The sequence below is a fragment of the Colias philodice genome, chromosome 26 (assembly GCF_061535455.1).
Source record: "Colias philodice isolate Cphi_HAF_F1 chromosome 26, ilColPhil1 Martin Lab GWU primary, whole genome shotgun sequence".
NCBI classification, from domain to species: Eukaryota; Metazoa; Arthropoda; class Insecta; order Lepidoptera; family Pieridae; genus Colias; species Colias philodice.
The window spans coordinates 5,642,141-5,663,883 of NC_143111.1; the positions used below are offsets into that span (position 1 = coordinate 5,642,141).

At 32.5% G+C, this 21,743-nt stretch overlaps 1 protein-coding gene across 1 annotated transcript in view; it reads right to left on the minus strand.

The window, feature by feature from the left end:
• Window positions 1-7,178: 7,178 nt before the first annotated feature.
• The window catches only part of LOC149476925 (uncharacterized), an 85,231-nt gene continuing 70,666 nt past the window's right edge, over window positions 7,179-21,743 (minus strand). Inside the window, exons 12-19 of the mRNA XM_089711527.1 lie at window positions 20,725-20,882; window positions 20,255-20,368; window positions 17,092-17,328; window positions 16,171-16,551; window positions 11,478-11,759; window positions 9,948-10,106; window positions 8,239-8,376; window positions 7,179-7,812 (exon numbers count right to left, since the gene is read on the minus strand). Coding sequence (XP_089567653.1) covers window positions 7,477-7,812; window positions 8,239-8,376; window positions 9,948-10,106; window positions 11,478-11,759; window positions 16,171-16,551; window positions 17,092-17,328; window positions 20,255-20,368; window positions 20,725-20,882 — 1,805 coding nt within the window. The 3' untranslated portion in view covers window positions 7,179-7,476. The remainder of the gene's footprint in view (window positions 7,813-8,238; window positions 8,377-9,947; window positions 10,107-11,477; window positions 11,760-16,170; window positions 16,552-17,091; window positions 17,329-20,254; window positions 20,369-20,724; window positions 20,883-21,743) is intronic.

Consider the following 21,743-nt stretch of genomic DNA (forward strand, 5'->3'; position numbering starts at 1 on the left):
AGATTATATTTTTATTAAGATCCAACCGTGAAGCCATTTTTATATTGAATAGAATTTTTATATTGACGTTTAAGCTTTTATCTGGGGAGAGAAAGGATTTTCTTTTAAATGTAATAATATTGGTTATTCTAAGGTATAGGTATATCTTTTCGTTTGCTTGAATAAAATAATTTTCATGTAGGTAGTTACAACATTCATATATCTACATTAATCTTGTTGTATTTAGTCAAATAAATACATAACCTTACTACACTAAAATGTCAAAGCAAATAAAACTGCAGACTTAAAATCTACCAAAAATGTGACTTCAATAGCAACCAACGTCTGGTGCGAAACATAGTTAAACCGTAAAGCAATGCACACGTTGGATGTAGGCTGTAATTACTTGCTAATTACGCACTCGACGGTAATGAACACTCGCTAAGTACTACAGCCGATGTTTATGAGATTTGTCGACGTGTTTACGTTATTAAAAACTAGATTTCATATTGGGCTTTATGACAAATTGTTATTGTTTGTTTGATGAGAATTATTGTTTGAATCCGGCCCGAACGATCATTAGACTGAGTTAATTAGAACTTTTTAGAAGTAGACGAAATTAAGTAAGTAAGTTAATATACAATAACTTCATACATTCGACAGACTTGATTTCAACGAAATTTTAAAGACGAAAATGCCCCTAGAAATAAGTGACAATTAAAAGATTTGGTGCTGATCTTTCGCACTTCTCATAAAAATTCATAACTTCATATCTATTTTCCTCATATTGAAGCTAACCTTACCTACAGCTAAAACGTCCAAGAAATCTTCGCTCAAATTTCCATTCCGATTATTCGAATACTTAAAATCGAGTCGAATATCTATAATCGATTTTCGCCCGAGCGGCCCTCATTCTCCAATATGGCCGTCACATGGCGCGGTAAATTGTTCATCAGGGAACAGCTGATCGGGCTCGCTAGAACGTGTGATCAATGCTGCCTTGAGGTAATTTTAGTTTAGTAATACGTATAAATTTATGTAATATGCTGATAGGGTTTTGATGCATATTGCGCTTTTAGCGTTTGGCCGGGAAAACTTTTGACGGTAATATATTTTTTGCAGTGAAACTTCTTTAGGCGTGTTGAGAGTAAAATTTCAAGGTCACGTCATACCGTTACGTCGTGGAGTAAGGCGACAATTTTGGTATCTATGAATCTTGCCAAAGAAGTTTCACTTCTGACACGTGTGCTTTGCACGCATGACCTTTTTTTTTTTTTAGGCTATCTGAATTCAGAGTACGGAAAGATATGATAGTTCTATTTAGTTACTAAGTTATTACAAATTAAAAGTTACTGTCTTGGTACACCCTGAAAATCATAATCTGAAGAAGTTGTTGACTTCAGAGCGAACTTTATCGAGTTAAAGAAAGCCATCTTTTAATGAGAGGAATTAAGTATGGGTAATAGTGGTTATGGTATGTCTAATCAAACATATTTTGAAAATAAGTAAGTACTTTGAGTGAGTTGAGACTTGAGAGTTTCCTTCTTATAACGGTGCATTTACATCAAACGAACATAGAGCTAGAGATAGAGCAAGAGCATTCTTTCGTGATCTTTTCAAATGCACAAACATAACAACGAAACAATGCTCTACGCCTGTTTACACTAAAATAATTTGACATAGTGGGGTTAGAATGAGCATTCGCTCGTGGTAATGACCTATGCACACATTTAATAAAATTTCCACAGAATACGTATTTCTTGCACTGCAAACAATAAAAGCTTTTTCATTATCTGCTTTCTCCAAACCAACAAAAGAAAGAATTGATCGCCTCACAACACTGTATTTAAAACTAAATCCACCCGTGGTAACTCCTTTAAAAGGTCGAATAAAACCTTAATTAATTAGCGGTTTCACCATGACACAGCGTATCGATAGCACGCCTCATTTGCTGTACAACCTAAGGCTAATATACCGAAAACTGGGTTTTTATAGAGTGAATGTATTACAGGGTTTTTATAAATTGGTTTTTAAAGTCGGCGTCGTAGTGTAAGTTTTTGATGGTTGATTTTAGCTTACATTTCAGATGTTTCAGTAATTTAGGTAATGGTGGTGTGTATACACATAATTTTGTGCATTAGTGGTACATAAAGGATACGTTTCGAATGTGCTTATCAAAAAATGTTTTCTCCGAATGCACATTTGAGTTTTTAGAAGGTACAGAAAAACAATGTGAAACTTTTGACAATTGTAGAATATGTACCATTAGCGTTGTATACTTAGACCTGTTAGACCTGTAGAGCAGGCTCCAAGGAGATGTTCGTTTGCATAAATAGCGGACCTAAATCTGACTTCTGATATATATTGTATAGATCCCAGACATCCTATAAACATATGTTGCCAACCAGTTTTGTGGTCCCCTTCCCCGCACCCCGGTAATTAAATATGGCATACAAAGAAAAAAATAAACATTTCCAAAACATGCCGCGTGGGGTATCAAATGAAAGAGCTTATTGAGTAGATCACGAATATATAGCATACTATAACATTTCTTACACTTTCTCTAAGATTTTTTAGAAAATTTACGAAAATGGTCCATTTTTGAGTTAACTTTAAACCACTATAGATTGAAAACTCATGAATATATTTTTTAAATTATTATTTTAAATAATTAACAATAGTCCATTGTTGACGATTCAATAGTTCGTACAGTGAAATAGTTGCATGGGGGAGTGGGGGAAGCATTCAAAGATGGCGAGTATATTTTCAAGTTTATGCCAGAAATAAAGGCCTAATACAAAAATATCGGTGTCAGGGCTAAGAATAATTATCTCTGCACTGTCGTTGTGTTTGACAGAATGAAAAATATGGCAGAACATTCTTGAATCAGCCTCTTAACTTCATCAGCCTCTTCTAAACTTGAAAATATACTCGCCATCTTTGAATGCTCCCCCCACTCCCCCATGCAACTATTTCACTGTACGAACTATTGAATCGTAAACAATGGACTATTGTTAATTATTTAAAATAATAATTTAAAAAATATATTCATGAGTTTTCAATCTATAGTGGTTTAAAGTTAACTCAAAAATGGACCATTTTCGTAAATTTTCTAAAAAATCTTAGAGAAAGTGTAAGAAATGTTATAGTATGCTGTATATTCGTGATCTACTCAATAAGCTCTTTCATTTGATACCCCACGCGGCATGTTTTGGAAATTTTTATTTTTTTCTTTGTATGCCATATTTAATTACCGTTGTGGGGAGAGGGGGACCACAAAACTGGTTGGCAACGTCTGTCTATAGGATGTCTGGGATCTATACAATATATATCAGAAGTCAGATTTAGGTCCGGTATTTTTGCAAACGAAACTCCACTGAGAGTCCGGTCTACTGTGCTTAGACATAATAAACATTAGTGTTCTGTTCATTAATTGTATAAGAGTAACATCCGAAAGTATACAAGAAATATCCTGTATATAAATATCCTGCATCCATGTTTTTATACTGAGACGAAATCAATCAGCTCTACAAAAATCGTAAAATAAAACTGTACTCCTGAACATTACTAAAAAATCTCTAAGCATTCCATCCTCCTAATGTACTAAATATAATATTCTTTGCTCTTGAGTGTATGCACAGAATATACACCTAACTAAAGGTATTTCCCACTAATAAATAAAACTTAAAACCTCGCTCCTAGCTTAATTTTACACGACTAATCGCCCGTAATAGGTTGGAATTAATAAATGACGCTTAAAATTCAACCTTTTTTCGGCTAAGCTAATGGTGCAAAAGTAAATAGCCGTTTTTTATAGCCGACTCTGCGTACAGAGTCGGCTAAATTCCGTAGAATTTATTATTGGATGAAATTCGCTTTGAATAAATCAGGGAAACAAAGCCACGGGCTCTTAAGGTGCTGGTTTTGTTTAGATTTTTTAATGGGATTTTATATTTTCAGTAGTGTCTACGTATATACGAAATATACATGCCTACGTATCATAACTCTAAAGTAAAATTAAGAGGAGTTAACATTTTTTTGTGTTCGTCCTAGCTGCCAAACAGTTGATCGAATTTTGTTGTGGTATCTTTATCGAGTCTTGCTTTACCCAGATGGTTCTTCACCGTCTTGCGCCGCGGCCGTCGCTATTGATGATGAATTTTGATTCATCACATTCATTGATGCATAAAAAAAAATCCATACACATATTTTGGATAATATATCAGTATTTATAGCAATCAATAAATACATAGGTACAGTTCGTTAATGCATTTCTCATTATGGTAAAATATATTTTCGTCATCCATAGTCCCTGAAGATTTCTTATGAAAGAAAAATACTTATTAGTGTCGAACAGCTAAATTATTAATTATAAATTGAATTCTTTATCTATTGAAAGTAATAATTTCAAGATCGCGTCATCGAAATACCGTCACGTCATGGAGTTAGGACTAAGGAGACGATTTTGGTAAATTTTGCCAAAGAAGTTTCACTTCTGACATGCGTGCTCGGCACACACGCACTTTTTTATTTATGCACTGTTGAATCAGTGAAGTAAATACTATGAGGGATGCATTTGCAGGTAAATTTATATACAAGTACTTGTTCGCCACATTACTCTACAGTTTACAATTGCGTAGCAACAGATGTCGCTAGCAATACCGTTTCAAGTTAGTTTCAAGATATCGTCTACAAAATTTACACAAATTGAGATTTATGTAACCAGTTATTAGTAAGTAAACTATTCATTATTATTGATTACCTTTTAGTGGTATCAACATTTGTTTTCATTACATATACGGTTCAGTAGTTTTTGCGTTGTAGTTTTACGTTAACAACAAACCAGCTTCCTGCCTGCGGTTTCACATACCCCCAACGTTATAGCCATTCTTTAAATAATGTCATTCTGTCCAATACTATTATTGCTATAAGTAGTAGTACTTAGTAATTGAAAGAAAGAATATGGATACCTAATTTATTGTATTCTAAGAAGTCTCAATAAAACAGGTGCTTTGTATTATTTCTACACCGTAGTGTTTACCATTACCTATCAAAACGCCTTGACTGATTTTTATGAAATTTTTTGCACCTTTGTTGTAGGTATATTGGGTAGGTAATATATATATATGTCGTATTTTTATACAACTTAAGTTGGTTATTGTTGTTATAAGGGTGTCCTGGTGATGGTCCTGGTGCTTCAGTTTTGGGTTTAGCAAGTATCTACTAATAAATAAAAAGTTACAATGAATATCCATTTTATTAACCTTTTATTGAATTCAAATTTATGATTATACGTATTTACATTGATTTGATAGCTACGATAAGTGTAGAACTCTATAATAAATAAAAATAGGAGATACATAATTATTGTATTCAATAGCATTCTATTTAGGTACTTGTAAGCGAGTTTTCGAAGATTTAAAGCAATTTATAAAGCGAGAAATATAATAAATAAAGTATAAATAACAATATAATATAGAGAGAATTAAATACAAATTATTATACAATATAAACATATAAAATTCGCTTATGTATACTTCGTTCTGTCGGCAGTGACATTTCTTATAAAGAAAATTACAACAACAAATCCGAATCTACATCATAATATACAGTATAATCTATATATCTTTGGTATACATCAGATTTAAAAATATATTACTTAAAACTGTATCACTACATTATATAATGAGCCATTCAACCATTGATGCGTTTTGTGATTTAACTCGGAAGTCGTGCGATTTCGTTCTTAACTATATTTACTTGTAAATTAGAAATAATAAAAAACAGTGTCAAAATTCACTCGAAATAAATGTAATATAATTGAAGATATAACATGAGCCATTTTTTTATAAAACTTTCTTGTATAACACGAAACGTTTCTTATAGCGACTCAGTTGAGTCCACAGGTTGAGTCGGTCTATAAAATAATTGGTGTTTATCTGTGAGCAATTTATAATCTATATTGACATTTGGGGTTTCAGTATTAGCGTCATATATAACCTGTATTATTGCATTTTGGCACACTCTTACGGCCTTACTAATAAAAAGTTAAACAATAGATAAATTTCTACCATTTTCTACCATAGTTGTGTCCTGCTCTTGCTCACATGAAACGTCAATCATAAAAACAAGACAGGTTATTGCAATAACTAATCCATTGCAAAGCGAATGGGTAACATTTTATTAGTAAGACCATTAATCTATAACTATGTTATATAAATACTATAATCTACATAAGTATTCAACATTCATAGATACATTTTATAAATTTTATTGTAGTGACAATCAACATTATATAGTTATGAAAGCTGTGCTACATATAATTTAAGCATATAAAGCAGGTTAAACAGTATTAATAAAAGAACACAATGTTTTAAATATCTTTACTTTTATATCACATTACATGAAATCTCAAACTAAATCAAACTAAAGCCAATGACGTAATATACCTACATCAAACCACTTAATTATGCTCCAGTCAAAATTAATAAAAAACCTTTCGCTAATTTTGAACAGAGCATATCTAATTAAAATGTACATAACAATATTAACAGAAAACGCGAAGGACAATTTTATTGAGCAATACATTTATTGAAATTTAATTGAAAAAAACAAGTATTTTTTGTCATTTTTTGACAATAATTATTGTACAGCTTTAGCAATATAACATTCGACTAAACAATATACCGTACTACTCTGAGCGAAAGATAGTTTACAACAAAAATGTAAAGCCAACAACTATTGAACATTTCAACATATAACATCGTCTTGATATGTGTTATGTACTATAAGTTACACGACAAATCTGTCATAAGATTTATAACAACCGATAATTATGTCTATTCGCTTATATATTTAAATACATTTCTCATACGACACTGAAAACTGGTAACCGATGCGATAATATCTTCATTCGAGATTACATTAGGCCTAATATTTTATTATTAATTACGGAGCCAAAATTACGACTACTAATTTCAATACGTACATTAAAATTATAGGTTATAGCTGCATTATTACATTAACGTCTAAACGAAACAAAAATATACAATCACTAAAATTATTATAAATATAACAGCCGTATAATTTTACTATTCAATAGTAAAATTTTTAACTAAATGTTGTATGATTTGCGTCGAAATTGATATAAATGTATAATTTATAGTTTATTCCAAATTTCGCGTACAATATTCATAATAGTTCGACGCCATTTTTGAATATCAAATCTATTCGAGAAAATTTCGATTTTCTATATTTTAATAGAATCAAATCCAATCGCATTACGAAAAGAAATACTTTATCGATACAAACAAGTCCATTAAAAATTACAAAATAGCCTCACAATGCCATAAAAACGTTTAACAAACGGAAGACAAAACAACATCAATAGGCCTCCGTTACATGAAATTCGCTGACACGGTTAAAATTAAAACTAACGTTCACAAATAAATATGTCTATCAAAATGTTCTAATATCCTCACTCAATTACCTGATGCCTCACAATTCTTCTGTAGATGCGATGGGGGCTTTTAATAATGGTGTTTTAGGGCTTCTAGTGACTTCTAGATTCTTCGAGGCTTGAAAATCTTCGTTGGACAATGAAGCCGGGATGGGAGCGATTTTTAGTTGATGTCCGTTTAGTTTTATCTCTGTTATCGAGTGAGATCGTCCGTGGTTGAGTTTGTCCTTATTGCTGGTGGTAGTGGGATCGTGGGTGGGGGTTTTGGTGATGGATTGCGTCACTTTACTTCTATTTGCTTGTTCCCGCAGCGCCATTTGGTAAGCCACTTCGAACGCTTCGCCCAGCGTGAGGATCACTTCGGTCGCTTGGTCCTGGAAGAGATTGGGATTATCAAAATTTGTTCCGAATGAAGAAATAGAATATATAATTTCGAGAAAAGTAATGATGAAATTGGGCAATAGTTTTGTTCTTCATTTAATAAATCACTTAAAAACCTACAACAAAAGTTATACCTAAGTTACAATTTAGGAAGTCCAAAAACTAAATAAAATTTAAGACAATATCACAATACATTAAGTTCATTAAAACTGAATAAAGGCCAATAAAATAAGTAACATTTCTAACAATAAAGTACGTATCTTAAATCATCTAAATAAAAAATACGTAAACTTAAACAATCCTATCACAAATCTTAACAATCGGGACTCAATCGAAGAAACTAAGTTCAAGTATACAGGCAGAGTAAATAAATTCTTATTCTTCACATATGTATATTAAAATTCAAAGCACCAACTCACCATAGTAGCAACTCTAAACACATGACAGTAGTGGCTCCTGGTCGTGTGGTCCTTCGTGATATAGGCGAAATGCGTGAGATCGTCCGCGTCTTGGCACGCGCAGTGGATGTTGCGTATCTCGTGCTCGCAGACCAGCTCCTAGGAAAATAAATTGTAGTTAAAATTACAACGGAAGGTCAAATGGGGAAGGACATGTGGATCATGTCCTGCACATCGCAATGGTAATCACGATTGGAGTATATAAATGGCAAATAGTTAAGAAACAGTGGGATTCAAAACGCGGCTCATAACATGGGGTCAAGACATAGTGCAATGTGTCAAATGAATAAAGGTTGAAGGAAACGAGATACACAATTTTTAGGTTTAAAACGTATTTATTATGGCTTTAAATTGCGATACAGTTCAACTGACGAGGCTTGGAAGAATCAATTTGAATTACATTATTGAAACAAACAGAAGATACATAAATTAAAAAGATTGAACAGGTAATATCAAAATGAAAATGAATATTATTTACAAAATGAAATCTCAAACATGTGTACATTTTGAATCGGTTAATTCAAAATAAATATAGGAAATATAAAAACTCGTAAAATTTGTTGCAACGGAATTTATATGATGATTGAAGTAGGTGCATAACCATTTGTATTAGCGAATTAGTAAGAAAGCTTAGTCACGAGGCCAGAGAATATTTCTAGGTATTCATAGTATAATAATATAACCTTGTTTCGGTAAATATAATAACAAACATTTTAATATAATTAAATTCAAACGTACAAGACTCAACATCAAAAGTTTCCAAAAAATATTTTTAACAAACAGCTCGCAAAACAAAGCTGTTTCCTCTAACAATATTTTGTTACACAAAAAGAATTACAGAAACATTAATTAACCCGCGTAACTGAGCGTAAAGAGTTCTAACATCGAAATTTATAAAAAAGCAATCCTTTCTGAGAAGAAACAAAGGCAAGATTAGGTGTTCGATGAAGCGTGAAGTGATCCATAATTAAAAATCAAGCGGGTAAAGTCGGGGCTTTTGTTTAGTTGACCCTCTCTTATATAGGGATGTTTACCCTCCGCTCGGTTCGCTGGTTTACAAAGATCTTGTACAGAAGAAATTTTCGGAGTAAATAATGACCGACTTGCGAGCTGACCCCCGGTTAGACGGCGAAATGACTACTGTTAGTTTCGATAGCATTGGCATTTGGGTTTGACTGAATTACTATGAAACATTTTCGATTGATTCGGCTGCTCGTAGTTTAAATTCACTTACAAATTAATATGTGAAAATATGTAGCTTACAATTTCATCTGTTACCTACGTGTTGATTACTTTTTATTACAATATATTTTTTATGTTGTACTAATGTTCTATTCCACTTTTAAACCAATTAAACTTAAGGACCTTTGTTGTTGTTATATTATGAACATATCCTATGCTTAAAAATTTGGTCAATTAATTTATACAACAACTAATCATGTCTGTGTATGTATGTGTGCATTGTATCTCCATTAAAAGTTAATCTTATATATAAAAATGAATCGCAAAATGTGTTGGTAAGCGCATAACTCGAGAACGGCTGAACCGATTTCGATAATTCTTTTTTTATTATATTCCTTGAAGTACGAGGATGGTTTTTATGTAGAGAAAACGTAAATATGTACCACGGGCGAAGCCGGGGCGGACCGCTAGTATATAATAAAACTCACCCTAGTAATAGTGTTTAGGAACTTGACACCTCGATAGCTGATGGACAATATAATGTCAGGGGAATCCCGCGGCTCCTTAGTTGATTTCTTCAGTTTTTGAATCGATTTCTTCGTCGACTCCGTACCTCGGAGTTCCTTTACCACCGTCGATCCCAAATACTGTGTAAAATATGAAAAAAAAACAAATACCGTATAACTTATGTACATACTGTATATAATCTATACTAATATTATAAAGCTGAAGAGTTTGTTTGCTTGAACGCGCTAATCTCAGGAACTTCTAGTCCGATTTGAAAAATTTTTTCGGTGTTAGATAGCCCATTTATCTAGGAAGGCTATAGGCTATATCTATATCATAACGCAAAGAACAACAGGCGCGGAGCAATGCGGCTAACACCGCGGGGCACAGCTAGTATAAATTATAGTTTGTTAAGGTGTGATTAAAAATTCAGAAAGTTCTGCATCAATTGTGTTAACGTTTCTGTTTCAGTTTGTGTATGTTTCCTTCAATTTTTAAATAACACTATCATCCAACTATTGTAATGTCTAACTATTATAATTATTGTATTTTTTAAATGCGTGATGGCATTTTCGAGTGTTTTTCGTATTAAAATGCAGCATTATCGAATGTATGTTTCATCGCGATACGTGCAGTGGAACGCAAGTCTTTAGAAAGGGAATTTCGACCACCGGACGATCCTTGTCATCATGATTTGTCATGGTTCGAAGATATAAGGTATAAATAATGTTTAAGATATTGAATGACTTGCATATCGTTTCGGTATATTATCCTGGATGTTATAAATAACTTTCCGTGTGTATTAATGAATTAAATAACTTAATAAAGGATAATCATATTTTGATATATTCTTCCTTGTATTAGTTATGAATGAGTTATTACCTACGTCTTAACATTGCACCGAAATCAACTCAATTTTATTCTAATTTTGGAGTATAGACATAATATTTAATTATAGCAAGGTTATCTAGTACAAATAGTAATTATCTTGATAAGGGCCGATATTTCAATGCTTGGATAAAACTTATTCGTCGAATAATGTATAAAACTACCATTTTAAAAACGTATTCTAATTGCCCGTAGGTATTTGACAGTTTAGGTGACATTTTAATATTATCGTGTAATACTTTATTGGACGGATAAGTTTTATCCAAGCATTGAAAAATCGGCCCTAAGCGAATGAAAGATAAGATATCAAGTAATAAAAAAAAACAGTATCATTGAAATTGTCATGCAATTACAAAAACCATTATCTTAACAAACAAAATGTCCTTTTCTATAGTTTAATTTAATTTAGCGAAAATCGAAATTGTATATTGATTCTAAAAACCATCAAGTTGCAAAAAATAATGTTACCATGTGTTACTTTTAAATAAGTTCTCAATATAACCGTAATCAATATTTGAATGACCATACTAATTATGACGTATCTACCTGACCTGCATACAAAAGCGACTCCTAAATAATAACACAAAACAATAAAATTTAATCAAACTGTAAATAAGACTCACATTAGCCACGTAAGTGACAGCCCCTGTAACTAGCACGAAGGGCTGATGCTTCCACTGTGTCTTCAGTGCCCCGGGAACACCCACCAGCAGCTCCGATGGTGCCCTGATCTCCAGATCCGAGGGTCTAGGCGGCTGAGGAGCAGGCCTGTTCTTCTTACTCCTCTTGAGCGTCTCACCACCAGGTGGCGCTAGGGAGGGCACCACGGGAGGCGGTACTGGCTTTAGATTCTCTGACGGTAACTTCTCTTTGATTTCCTCTTTTAGTTGGTTTATGTTGTTCTTCTATAAAAGAATTGTGTGTTAATTATGTTATTTGTGAATTTTAATTCAACATTCGATGTAAAATCGTCATAATATGGTACGCCTACATTCGATGTGCTTTCACAAGAACAATATTGTAATATTCAATTATGTAGAACGTAGATGTGGATCAATCAACGTATAATTATGATCGTATTTCATTAAAAATTATTACGCTGTATTCAGTGATGCCTAAAGAAAAAGCCAAAGTATCCTTAATAAATATTAACAATTTGAGCTCAAAATTTAAACTAATGTAAAAACAATAGGTGTAACTACACATCCCAAAAGCTGTATTTATTTAAACCCGACCAGTCAAAAGACGCACTAAAAACAAAGCTCGCGCCTATCCATTGTCGCTCCCAATTATAATAACTACGAAAACATAGAACAAACGCTAATTAAATTGAAAGAGGATCGAACAAAGGCGGGAACAAATGCGAAAACAGCACTCAAAACAGTTCACACTTCAGAGGTGCAAAACAAAAGTAATGATGCAACGCAAAAATGGAATAGTACACCGAAGAGACTAGCGTGAAATTTTAATTAAGCCTCTAAGGTGACTTATACAAAAGAGTTATAATTGATGTGAGGCGTCTAATTTGACGAGTGTCATTTGTAGGCAATAAAAAATGCTAGGGTAAGTGAATTGAAATCTGTTGAATGGATATTCCGTAGTGATGGCTTCGAATGAGGGAGATAGCAACCCTATTTAGAGGGAACCATCGGTTCGCGAATGATACACGAATATCTGTTGCTAGCGAGTTCTCTATAGATGAATGAACTTCCATGCAGAGAGCAGACGTCGAATCGAATGCTGCTTTCATTTGCCAAAAATTCAGATGAATTAAAAGATACATTCACCTCTCTATTTTTCTTTTCTTCAAACTATCTTTTCCCCTAGCGCCCAATTTCATCTTCAAATTGTAGAGAATTTAAAACATGATTAGGTAACTTGGAAATATAGTTTTATGAAATGTTCATTATAATATAAAACCATCTGCGGAAAGTTTTACAATTAAAACGTCCTATTATCAATAAGTCTTAATCATCATCATCCTGCCTACCCCAAAAAAATAGCACCATCCAAAAAAAAAACCATCCAGACGTACAAATTAAAATATCCCCCAGTAACCAATAGTTGTGGCACACCAGTTAGAGGCTCCAAGCGAGTGCCTCACTCATGAATAGTGAGGCTGAATACATACGAATTGAACACTAATTAGCCATACGGACCCGCCGATGTGTGAAATTAAAAAAAGACCTCCATACACGCGTTCTGTTGCTGTATAAAAGTATTGGTTTTATGCGAGAACGGGGTATTTTTCAAGATCTTGTACCTACGTGCAGGTGAATGGTGTGCGATTTTTTTCTAAATGAATTATGGTTTACATAATTATGTCGCGTTTTGTGCTGGTGGTGAATTTGATTTATGTATTTAAAATGTTAGAAATAATCTTTTCTCTAATTCCATAAGAAGAAGTACGTAATAATTTTCTGTCTCTGAATTATTGCAATAGCAATGCTGCGAACTTTTATTTGTTTATTGTCACTTTGTTTGAGTGATGGTTAAAAAATATAGATTAATCTACACCTATTTCCGACACTATAATATAACCATTGAACAAATATGAATATCGGAATCGTTAATACCAATACAAAAGTGTACTAGATTACCCCAATGCCTATCATTACCTATTCTATCTATCCCAAATAAAAAATCCTTTATTATCTAACAGACTTTTTAAGTTACCCCATAACCACGCAAACTTAGCGCATTAAGAAGTCGTTAACACACTTGAACCCTTCCCGTCAACTTTCGTCACTTAAGACGATCACACCTGCAGGGGGTTGCTAAGATACCCCCACATGTAATTACAACGAGATGAGCAATTTATTGAAGATTAGCCCTTTTAATCCGCCTTTTGGCGATTGGCTTTTAATAAAATTTCATGTGATCAAAGTTCACTTGATCGGATAGTTAGCGCGCCAATTATTTTAATAAGCTTGGTAGTGATTTTTAGATCGTGCCACGTGTAGTTTTGATATATGTTACAGAAAATAAGTTTTTTGAGCGATCAACGACATCAATATTATATAAAGAGAACACTAGATTGTGATTTTCAGGTATTTTTTGAATACATAGTTATACGAAAAATAGTTTATAGAGCCATCGATGATAATATTCTTCAATAAAGAAAATGTAACCTAAACAATTTGTTGTATGATTATAATCATGAATTTGATGTATTTTTAAATTAGAGGTTTGAAATTGATTGTAATTACATATTCATAGAAAAGTTAACTTACTGATTTTATTTATATTATCTATCAAGATATTTTACTATACTCAACCACATCGCGTATAGGTACCATAATTTCATCGTTAGTACCATCGGATATCCTTCTAAACGCTCAACAAATTGCACAGATGGTTACATTATCATTAGATTCCATTGGAATGCATGTAACAGACATACAAGGTTGCTTTTAGTAGACCGGTCCGCGTTTTAATGCCAATAAATTCAAGTGATTTGTTCATATAAAAACTGGACGCATCGTAGAAAATATTAAAAAAGTTATCGATGTAATTATGAAATTTTATTTTCCTAATAGATTTAACGCGTAATAATACCTATATTTAAATTATGAATATGGATATCCATATAGGTATATAGTTACCTACGTTACCTATGAATAAGTTTATTCTTGTTATTGACTTATCGCAACTATTAGGCATCATACTTTTACTGTTTTTTATTTTAATAAAATTGTATGTTTGTTTCAGAGATATAACTATATATAACTAAATCGGTTTGAAGGTGGCCAAATACAATCTAAATAAGGAAACAGATACTAAATATTTTGGTGAAATAGTTTTTCTTTAAAAAATAGATGTTCAAATTATTTTCATTCTATTCATACCTTGGCATTATTACTTCATTTTAAAACATCAATCACTAATATTAATAATTTATTGATTTACCTAAGAAACAGTCGTTTCTTTTAATATAACTCTTTCAAAGAGCATCGTGACTGGTTTTTTAATTATACCATTTATATGCAATACTAAAAGTTAATAGGAATGAATATCATATCAATAAAATTCAATTAAAACGTCTGGAAGGATGTGAGATCCATTGTTTGATAAAATATTCCATTCTTCATGTTATTAGAACGATTGTATGACTGTTAATGCTATTGTAATCGATAGCAATCATACGAATTGTTTAAAATACAAATATTCCTTTATTTAAGTAAATTATGCGACTATATGATACTGGTCTATCTTTTTCTTTTAAATTGAATATAGTAGGAAGGTGTTCTTCGAATACTGAAAATTTTTCCCTAAAAAAAGAAATACATATAGAGCTTCTTAAAACATCCAAAAAGGTTTCCAAAGTGATCCAGGAGAAAACAATACCTATACCTATATGTTTTAGGTTATTTAAATGCTTTAATTTATCAACAACGTCATCCTGTAAAAAGGTGATTTTTTTTTTAATTTTGATAATTGGTAATTAGTCAGCATACATTTCATATAAAAAAATGTTATTTCAATTATTGATTTTACAGCTAAATTAGCTTTTAAAAGACCAGCCTTAGAAAACCGTATAAAATAATTCCGCAACCGATCACGTAATTTCGACAACATTAACAAAACTCCGCAACAGACAGACAGACATGGGAAACCACACATCAACATGCAGGTGACGCGCGTCACAAACACGCATAGAATAAAATATACCCATCCAACGTCACATTAAGGAAAATTCGCTTATTCCACGAAATTAGTGACGAAATTTTCTAGTTATTTTTATGCTGTTTAAATTTTCTGGTGAATTCGATTTGCGCATGCAAAAACTGGTTTTAAATGACGTTTTATTTGAGTATGATTATATGTTTGAAAATAAAATACATATGATGTTGTTTATATGGCTTTTATGTTTATGTTTGTTTTACCTTATAAGGTTAATTTATATTCATTAACTGACGTATTATAAGCGTCTATATTTCGATATTTGGAACAAACAGTAATAGATGATTAAAAAAATGAACGTTGATGAACAAAATTAGATTTAAATATAAGTCAAGAAGGTATTATATTAGTTTTTTTACATTTTTAAACGTAACTGAATCAATCATAAGTTTATTCGAATACTTGATTGATAAACTAGGAAGTTGATAATATTTTATCAGCAACCAATTCTATGAATGATGACAATGCTTATTTTCTAGAGAACAATAATTTTTGAAGAATAATAATATTTATGTAACTACCTACTTAGATAATTTCTATCTATAGATATCTATCACGGAAATAACATCGAACGCAAATATAAATATTTGTACAAGAATTAACATACTTACAGATTTATAAAAAAAAACTTACCAAATTATTGAGATCCGAATTAATATCTTCTATATTATTGATAGGTCCATTCTGCTCTCCAGACACCGAACACAATATCCTCTTTCTATGTCCAGACTTATTTATTTCTAAAACTGCTGTAAGTTCAACCTCCCATATCCTCCTAACTCTATCCATATCTACATATAAATGTTTTCTAAACGTATCACTATATTGTTCTAAGTTAATATTCCGTAGCCATTCGTCCACGGATTCGTTTTGGTTTTTAATAAGGTTATTGTTATGGTTATTGCTTATTTCTGCTATTTTAAGAGGTAACTGTTTGGATGATTCTAGTATTTTCTGTCTATCGTTCTCTTCTATGCCCATTTCGCGTAAGTCGTTCTCGTCTAGGATGCCGTTCTGTAAATAAGTTCTTGCATTAGTAATAAGCCCAGAAATATTGTTTATATATTATCATAATAGGTATATCCCACGATTCACAACAAATGGTTAACTTTGATAGAGTAATGTTTCAATTGTCTAAGTTATTAAGACACACTAAAACACTGAGCACCTATATAATAAAATGGTCTTCATTTATGGTTTAACCGTTTACATGTACATAATTTCTCTGAAGATCCTGAATCATTTTGTCATGAATAATTTCTATCCTTACGCTAATTATTGTATTTTTATTGAAATACGTAATATGGGTTGTTCACTGCTCAGGGCTCGAGTCATAAATAATACGTGTAAATCTTCTTCATCGACCTAAATATACCAACTCCCGGGATTCCTCGGTTTAATGGAAATCCAGTTAGTCAAGTGGTTTGTTTGATGTCACTATATGGTATCTAACATTCTGGTAATTTGCCATGCTAATATCCTTACAAAAGTTCCTATAAATACCAATAAAACATTTACAGAACACTATAAAAACGTATTACTCAGGGTACTTACCACAAAATCGATATCGTCATAGCCGCTATCAATGAAGAGAGGTTCATAATCATGTAGTCCCAAGCCCGACAGCCATAAACCCAAAGTAGAAGCCACAGAAGGACTGAGACTGGACTCAGAACAGCTCAAACCCAGCCTGGATGTGAACTCCTGCTCTAGCTCAGAGACGAAGACAGATTCTCTAACTAGCTTGCTGCCGAATGAGGCCATTATCTCGGAGATCTTTGCCCATTCCTCCTGTTGAAGAAATTGTAGTTTTACTACCTATTGTAACTCTCCTGGGAATTATCGATGTATTTTTATTTTGCGTTCCTGATCAATTATTTTATATTGTACGATAATCGAGTCAAAGTAACCAGGTATCATCAAATTGTTTTTTAAGAATTTGCTCACCATTAAAATAAATTAAAAATTCTAATACTCTTTGTCTTATATGCCTTTTCACGACACTAAAAGCATTAGGGGTTATTTAAAATTGTTACACTTTAACTCATTTCTTTTTGTTGTTTATTAATAAAGTACAATATTGTTTGAAACTTATTTTTTCACAGCACGTGCTTTTCCTACCCACACACATCGAACTGTGGTCACATATACAGCAGAACCAAGGGGGCCAATTTTCTTACAATAGATAATTACATAATATAGAACAATACGCGTGACTAATTGTCGATTAGATTACGAATGTTCCTTTTGACCTGGTGACGTGTTAGGCGCGGGACATATACAAGCGGCGCGGCGCGCTGCCGGCGTGCATCGGGTGCGCTATTGGCATTTTGTATGAAATAATTTTGGAAAGGCGGCGCAACCTTGGCACAACCGTGGCGTGCCGTCTCGACGCCTGTCCAAAATTCTTTCATACAAAATGTATAAGAAGGACGTGGTGCAAAACACATTCAAGAGGTGCGCTTATGGCACGCCCGCGCCCGCGCCGCTTGTGTTTGACCCGCGCCTTAAATGGCCCGTTTGTCCCAATTCCCAAATAAGGTGCCTAAGTTAACCGCAATGTCATTTGTTTTAATATTCTTCTTAGGAAGTGGTGTCATATCGCTATAATATACATACATGACGTGGATTAGATTCCCAATTGTGAATAATTTATGTGATGATTTGAATGTTTGTATAATAAGCGTACACTAGATACGCATGGTTCATAAATACATCTAGAACTCTACAAGTATGTTTAGTTGTCAAGCCTCGCAGTTTGTCGCATTTTTAAACACATGATCATTGTTTATATTTTTATACTGTGTGTAATTAAAGGAATAGCTTAAATATGATTAAAAAATCGACACAAAAACTTATAGAAGCGACTATAGACCCTACTATAAGTTTTTGTGTCACACAGCATAAAAATATAAACATTAATCATGCGTTTAAAAATGCGACAAACACTGCATAAAAATTCGTTCTTCGTCTTGGAAAATGAAACAATTATAGTATCAATTGAAATGTTTATAACCAATTAATTTCACAGAGTAATATCGTATACACAACTGCAGTCTGCAAGGTGTCTCGTGCACCTGTGACTGACAGTTTACAAAACACCTGTCCGCTTGCATAAAGGTGTCACTTCGACGTATGAGCGGATAACTGTTTAAATCGATAAATGGAATTGCAAAAATGGTATTCATCGTTTAATTTTAAAGTCTTAAAAAAATAAGCATAAAAGATCTCTTTAATGGAATGTTAGTAAAAGTTAAAATTTGGAGAATTAGGAACTATTTTGGCAACATTTTGATTCAGCAGAAATACAGTTTCTACTCTTTTTTATACAGTTCTTACTCTATAAATTCTAAGATTTTGTTTTAGTTCTGATGTATTTAATTAATATTAAATAGGACCTTCTTTAATAACAAGAACAACTTCGCAAAATAATTCAAGTACGAGTACAATTATTTATAAACTAAGTATTAGCCCTTTACAATTTCTAATCATCTTTCACATTTTGCGACCAAATGACAATTATTAAAACAAATAAAGACATAATAAAACTACAGTATTTTCTATATTTTCGTGACAAATTCGCATAATTCGTGTCAGGGTTGCCTTATCACGTATCCTTGAATTCACGCGTTTAAGCCAAGTACAATCATGTATGTATGTATAATGCAAATTCGACATAATTTTCATGTCGATTTAAATAAATTTCAGTACATTCAAATTCTCGTTGATGTCATGATGACTGATTATTATCGGCAGCTGTGAAATATTCCGTAGCAGGTTTATTTTTCCACATCGAGATTTTTATATTTTAATAAAAACTGCAATATTATTTTTAAAGTAGGACTACATTTAGCTGTACTATTATAGCACAATTAATATTTCACCTATCTTAACTACGAATCCGAATGTTTGCATGTTTTTCTTTAATTTTTTTATGTCCATGGACCATGTCTTTGCAGACTGAAATAAGTGCGTTACAAATCTTAATATTTATACCCGATATACATTTATGTATTTACACTTTCTTTATCTCAATAATTAAAAATTTAAACTTAACCTTGGTCTATTATAATGATGCTAAAACACCATCACAAATTCACATTAAAAAGTCTCTGTCGATAACGTGCCTTCTCAACCATATCTATCCAAGGCCATACAATTATACCTCTAACCAATATATGTACATACTATATTCAAGAACATATCCTTAAAGAAACCGCAGGTGTTCTGACGGCACTAATTCTACCACTTCCTGCCTTTGTCATCACTTCATGGGCACATGAACACGAATGACTAAATTTGTATTCAACACAATGCCTAGGTAAGAAGAATGCCTAGAAGTCATAATTTTACCATCGTAATGCAAAAATGGGGTTTAGTGTTGTATACCTACATATTGCGAATTTTTATGCCTCATGTGATTTTGAGATAGGGATTTAACTAATTGTAATTATAGCATATAGGTGTGTATTAATAACGGCATTATATGGAACATGGTAGAAAATTAATTACATAATTGCTTTTAAATTCCGTTAATTCATTTCAAAATGAATATAACTTTACAGTCAGAGCTCTACGTCAGAGAGAATCAGAGCCTCTACAATGCATTTTTGTGGTGATACATTTTTCTGAACTATTGGACTTTCAGGTTTGGATTTAACCAAGTATTTATTATTATTATTTAGATGTGTTATCAATCATAACTAGTACTAATTACCTGCTCATCAAATGGGCTAAGGATTGACAGGGACTTGTCTCCGCTGTGCGTCGAGCTGGTGGTGTTACTTCTTCTTCTGACCTCGTCTTCCGTGCCATTGAGGTTTCTATCCACCTAGGGAAGAAAGGACATTTAGAAGCCTTGTCGCTAGAAATGATATCTGCCAGACAACGCGTTCTAATGTATCGATAAGCATACTGTTTTGTGATTGATTAATTGGTTGGACTAGGAAAAGTATTACAATTGAAACAACAAGATCTGGGGGATTCAAGAGATACTTTTAAGTTTTAACTACGAATTTACAGTCATAATGAATAGTACATACAATTTTTATTATTCATATGTCATCGAGCATTTAACTTTTCTTTGCCCTAACTAAACCTAATACCTAACTAAATATCACAAAACTTCTTACTGCTCCTGGCCCCAATTTCATCTTACACTTGAGCAAGATATCAAACAATTGTTACCTGTCCATTGCTGCCTATGCTATTAGCGTTCACACTGGGGGGCTCTGTCGGCGACGCATCGTACACCGACTTCAGTTTGCGCAACGTCTTAGGCCGCTCCGCCGGCATCGGCCGCAGACCGATACCGTCGAGAGTGGTGGTTGAGCCTTTGAAGAGGCCTGCGAACAAAGAAATTTAATTGAATATAGGGAACTAACACCCAATCAAAAAATGCTTAAATATACTTTAATGAAACTTAAACCAAGAATATTGCGCTACGAATTTTAGGTAACTTATTAGTTATGTTTATAGTGATTATGATGATACTTTAGTTATTCGATAGTTGCTCTTAGATGTAAGAGTTATGTTGATTTATTCTTCCGCTTGTCTTTAATTATATAGACTAGCTATTAAATATTCTTCTTCATGCGATGTTATAATTATTATGCTGCTATCTATGATGGTGAAGTAGTAAAATATAGGTAATGCTTTAGACACAATTATCAGCTAATAATAAACTATAAAGTATAAATATTTCTAAAATAAGAATAAAGATTAATACAAGGATGTTTGGAAAACGGATCGTTTTCTCGTACGAAAGTCGTACAAAATATGAAGTGCCCATCGTTTCTTAAATATAAGTTGAAAAAGTCATTAAACAAGTATTTTAGTCATAACGTATTTCATTTAGTAGAATGACGAATGACTGATAGAGCTACAAAAAGACAAATTGATACCGTGAAGTTCAACATTATCGAATGACATTGAAATCAAGGTTTACAATAAAATAAAGAGAAACGATTAGAAATCTGCATATAACGCTATTGTTACTCCATATTTAAATAGTTCTAGGCCTTGCAAATTACTTAAAATACCTATTACAAAAAAAATAACACTTAAAACGTTTGCTACTGCACTATAGGTACATATATATTTTTGATCAAAGAGTATAATATGATAGAGCTCCGCAAGTTAGTCTCTCCTTTTTTTAATTAAATTGTATGCATATATGAAAAAAAAACTAGTTAGAACTAGACCAT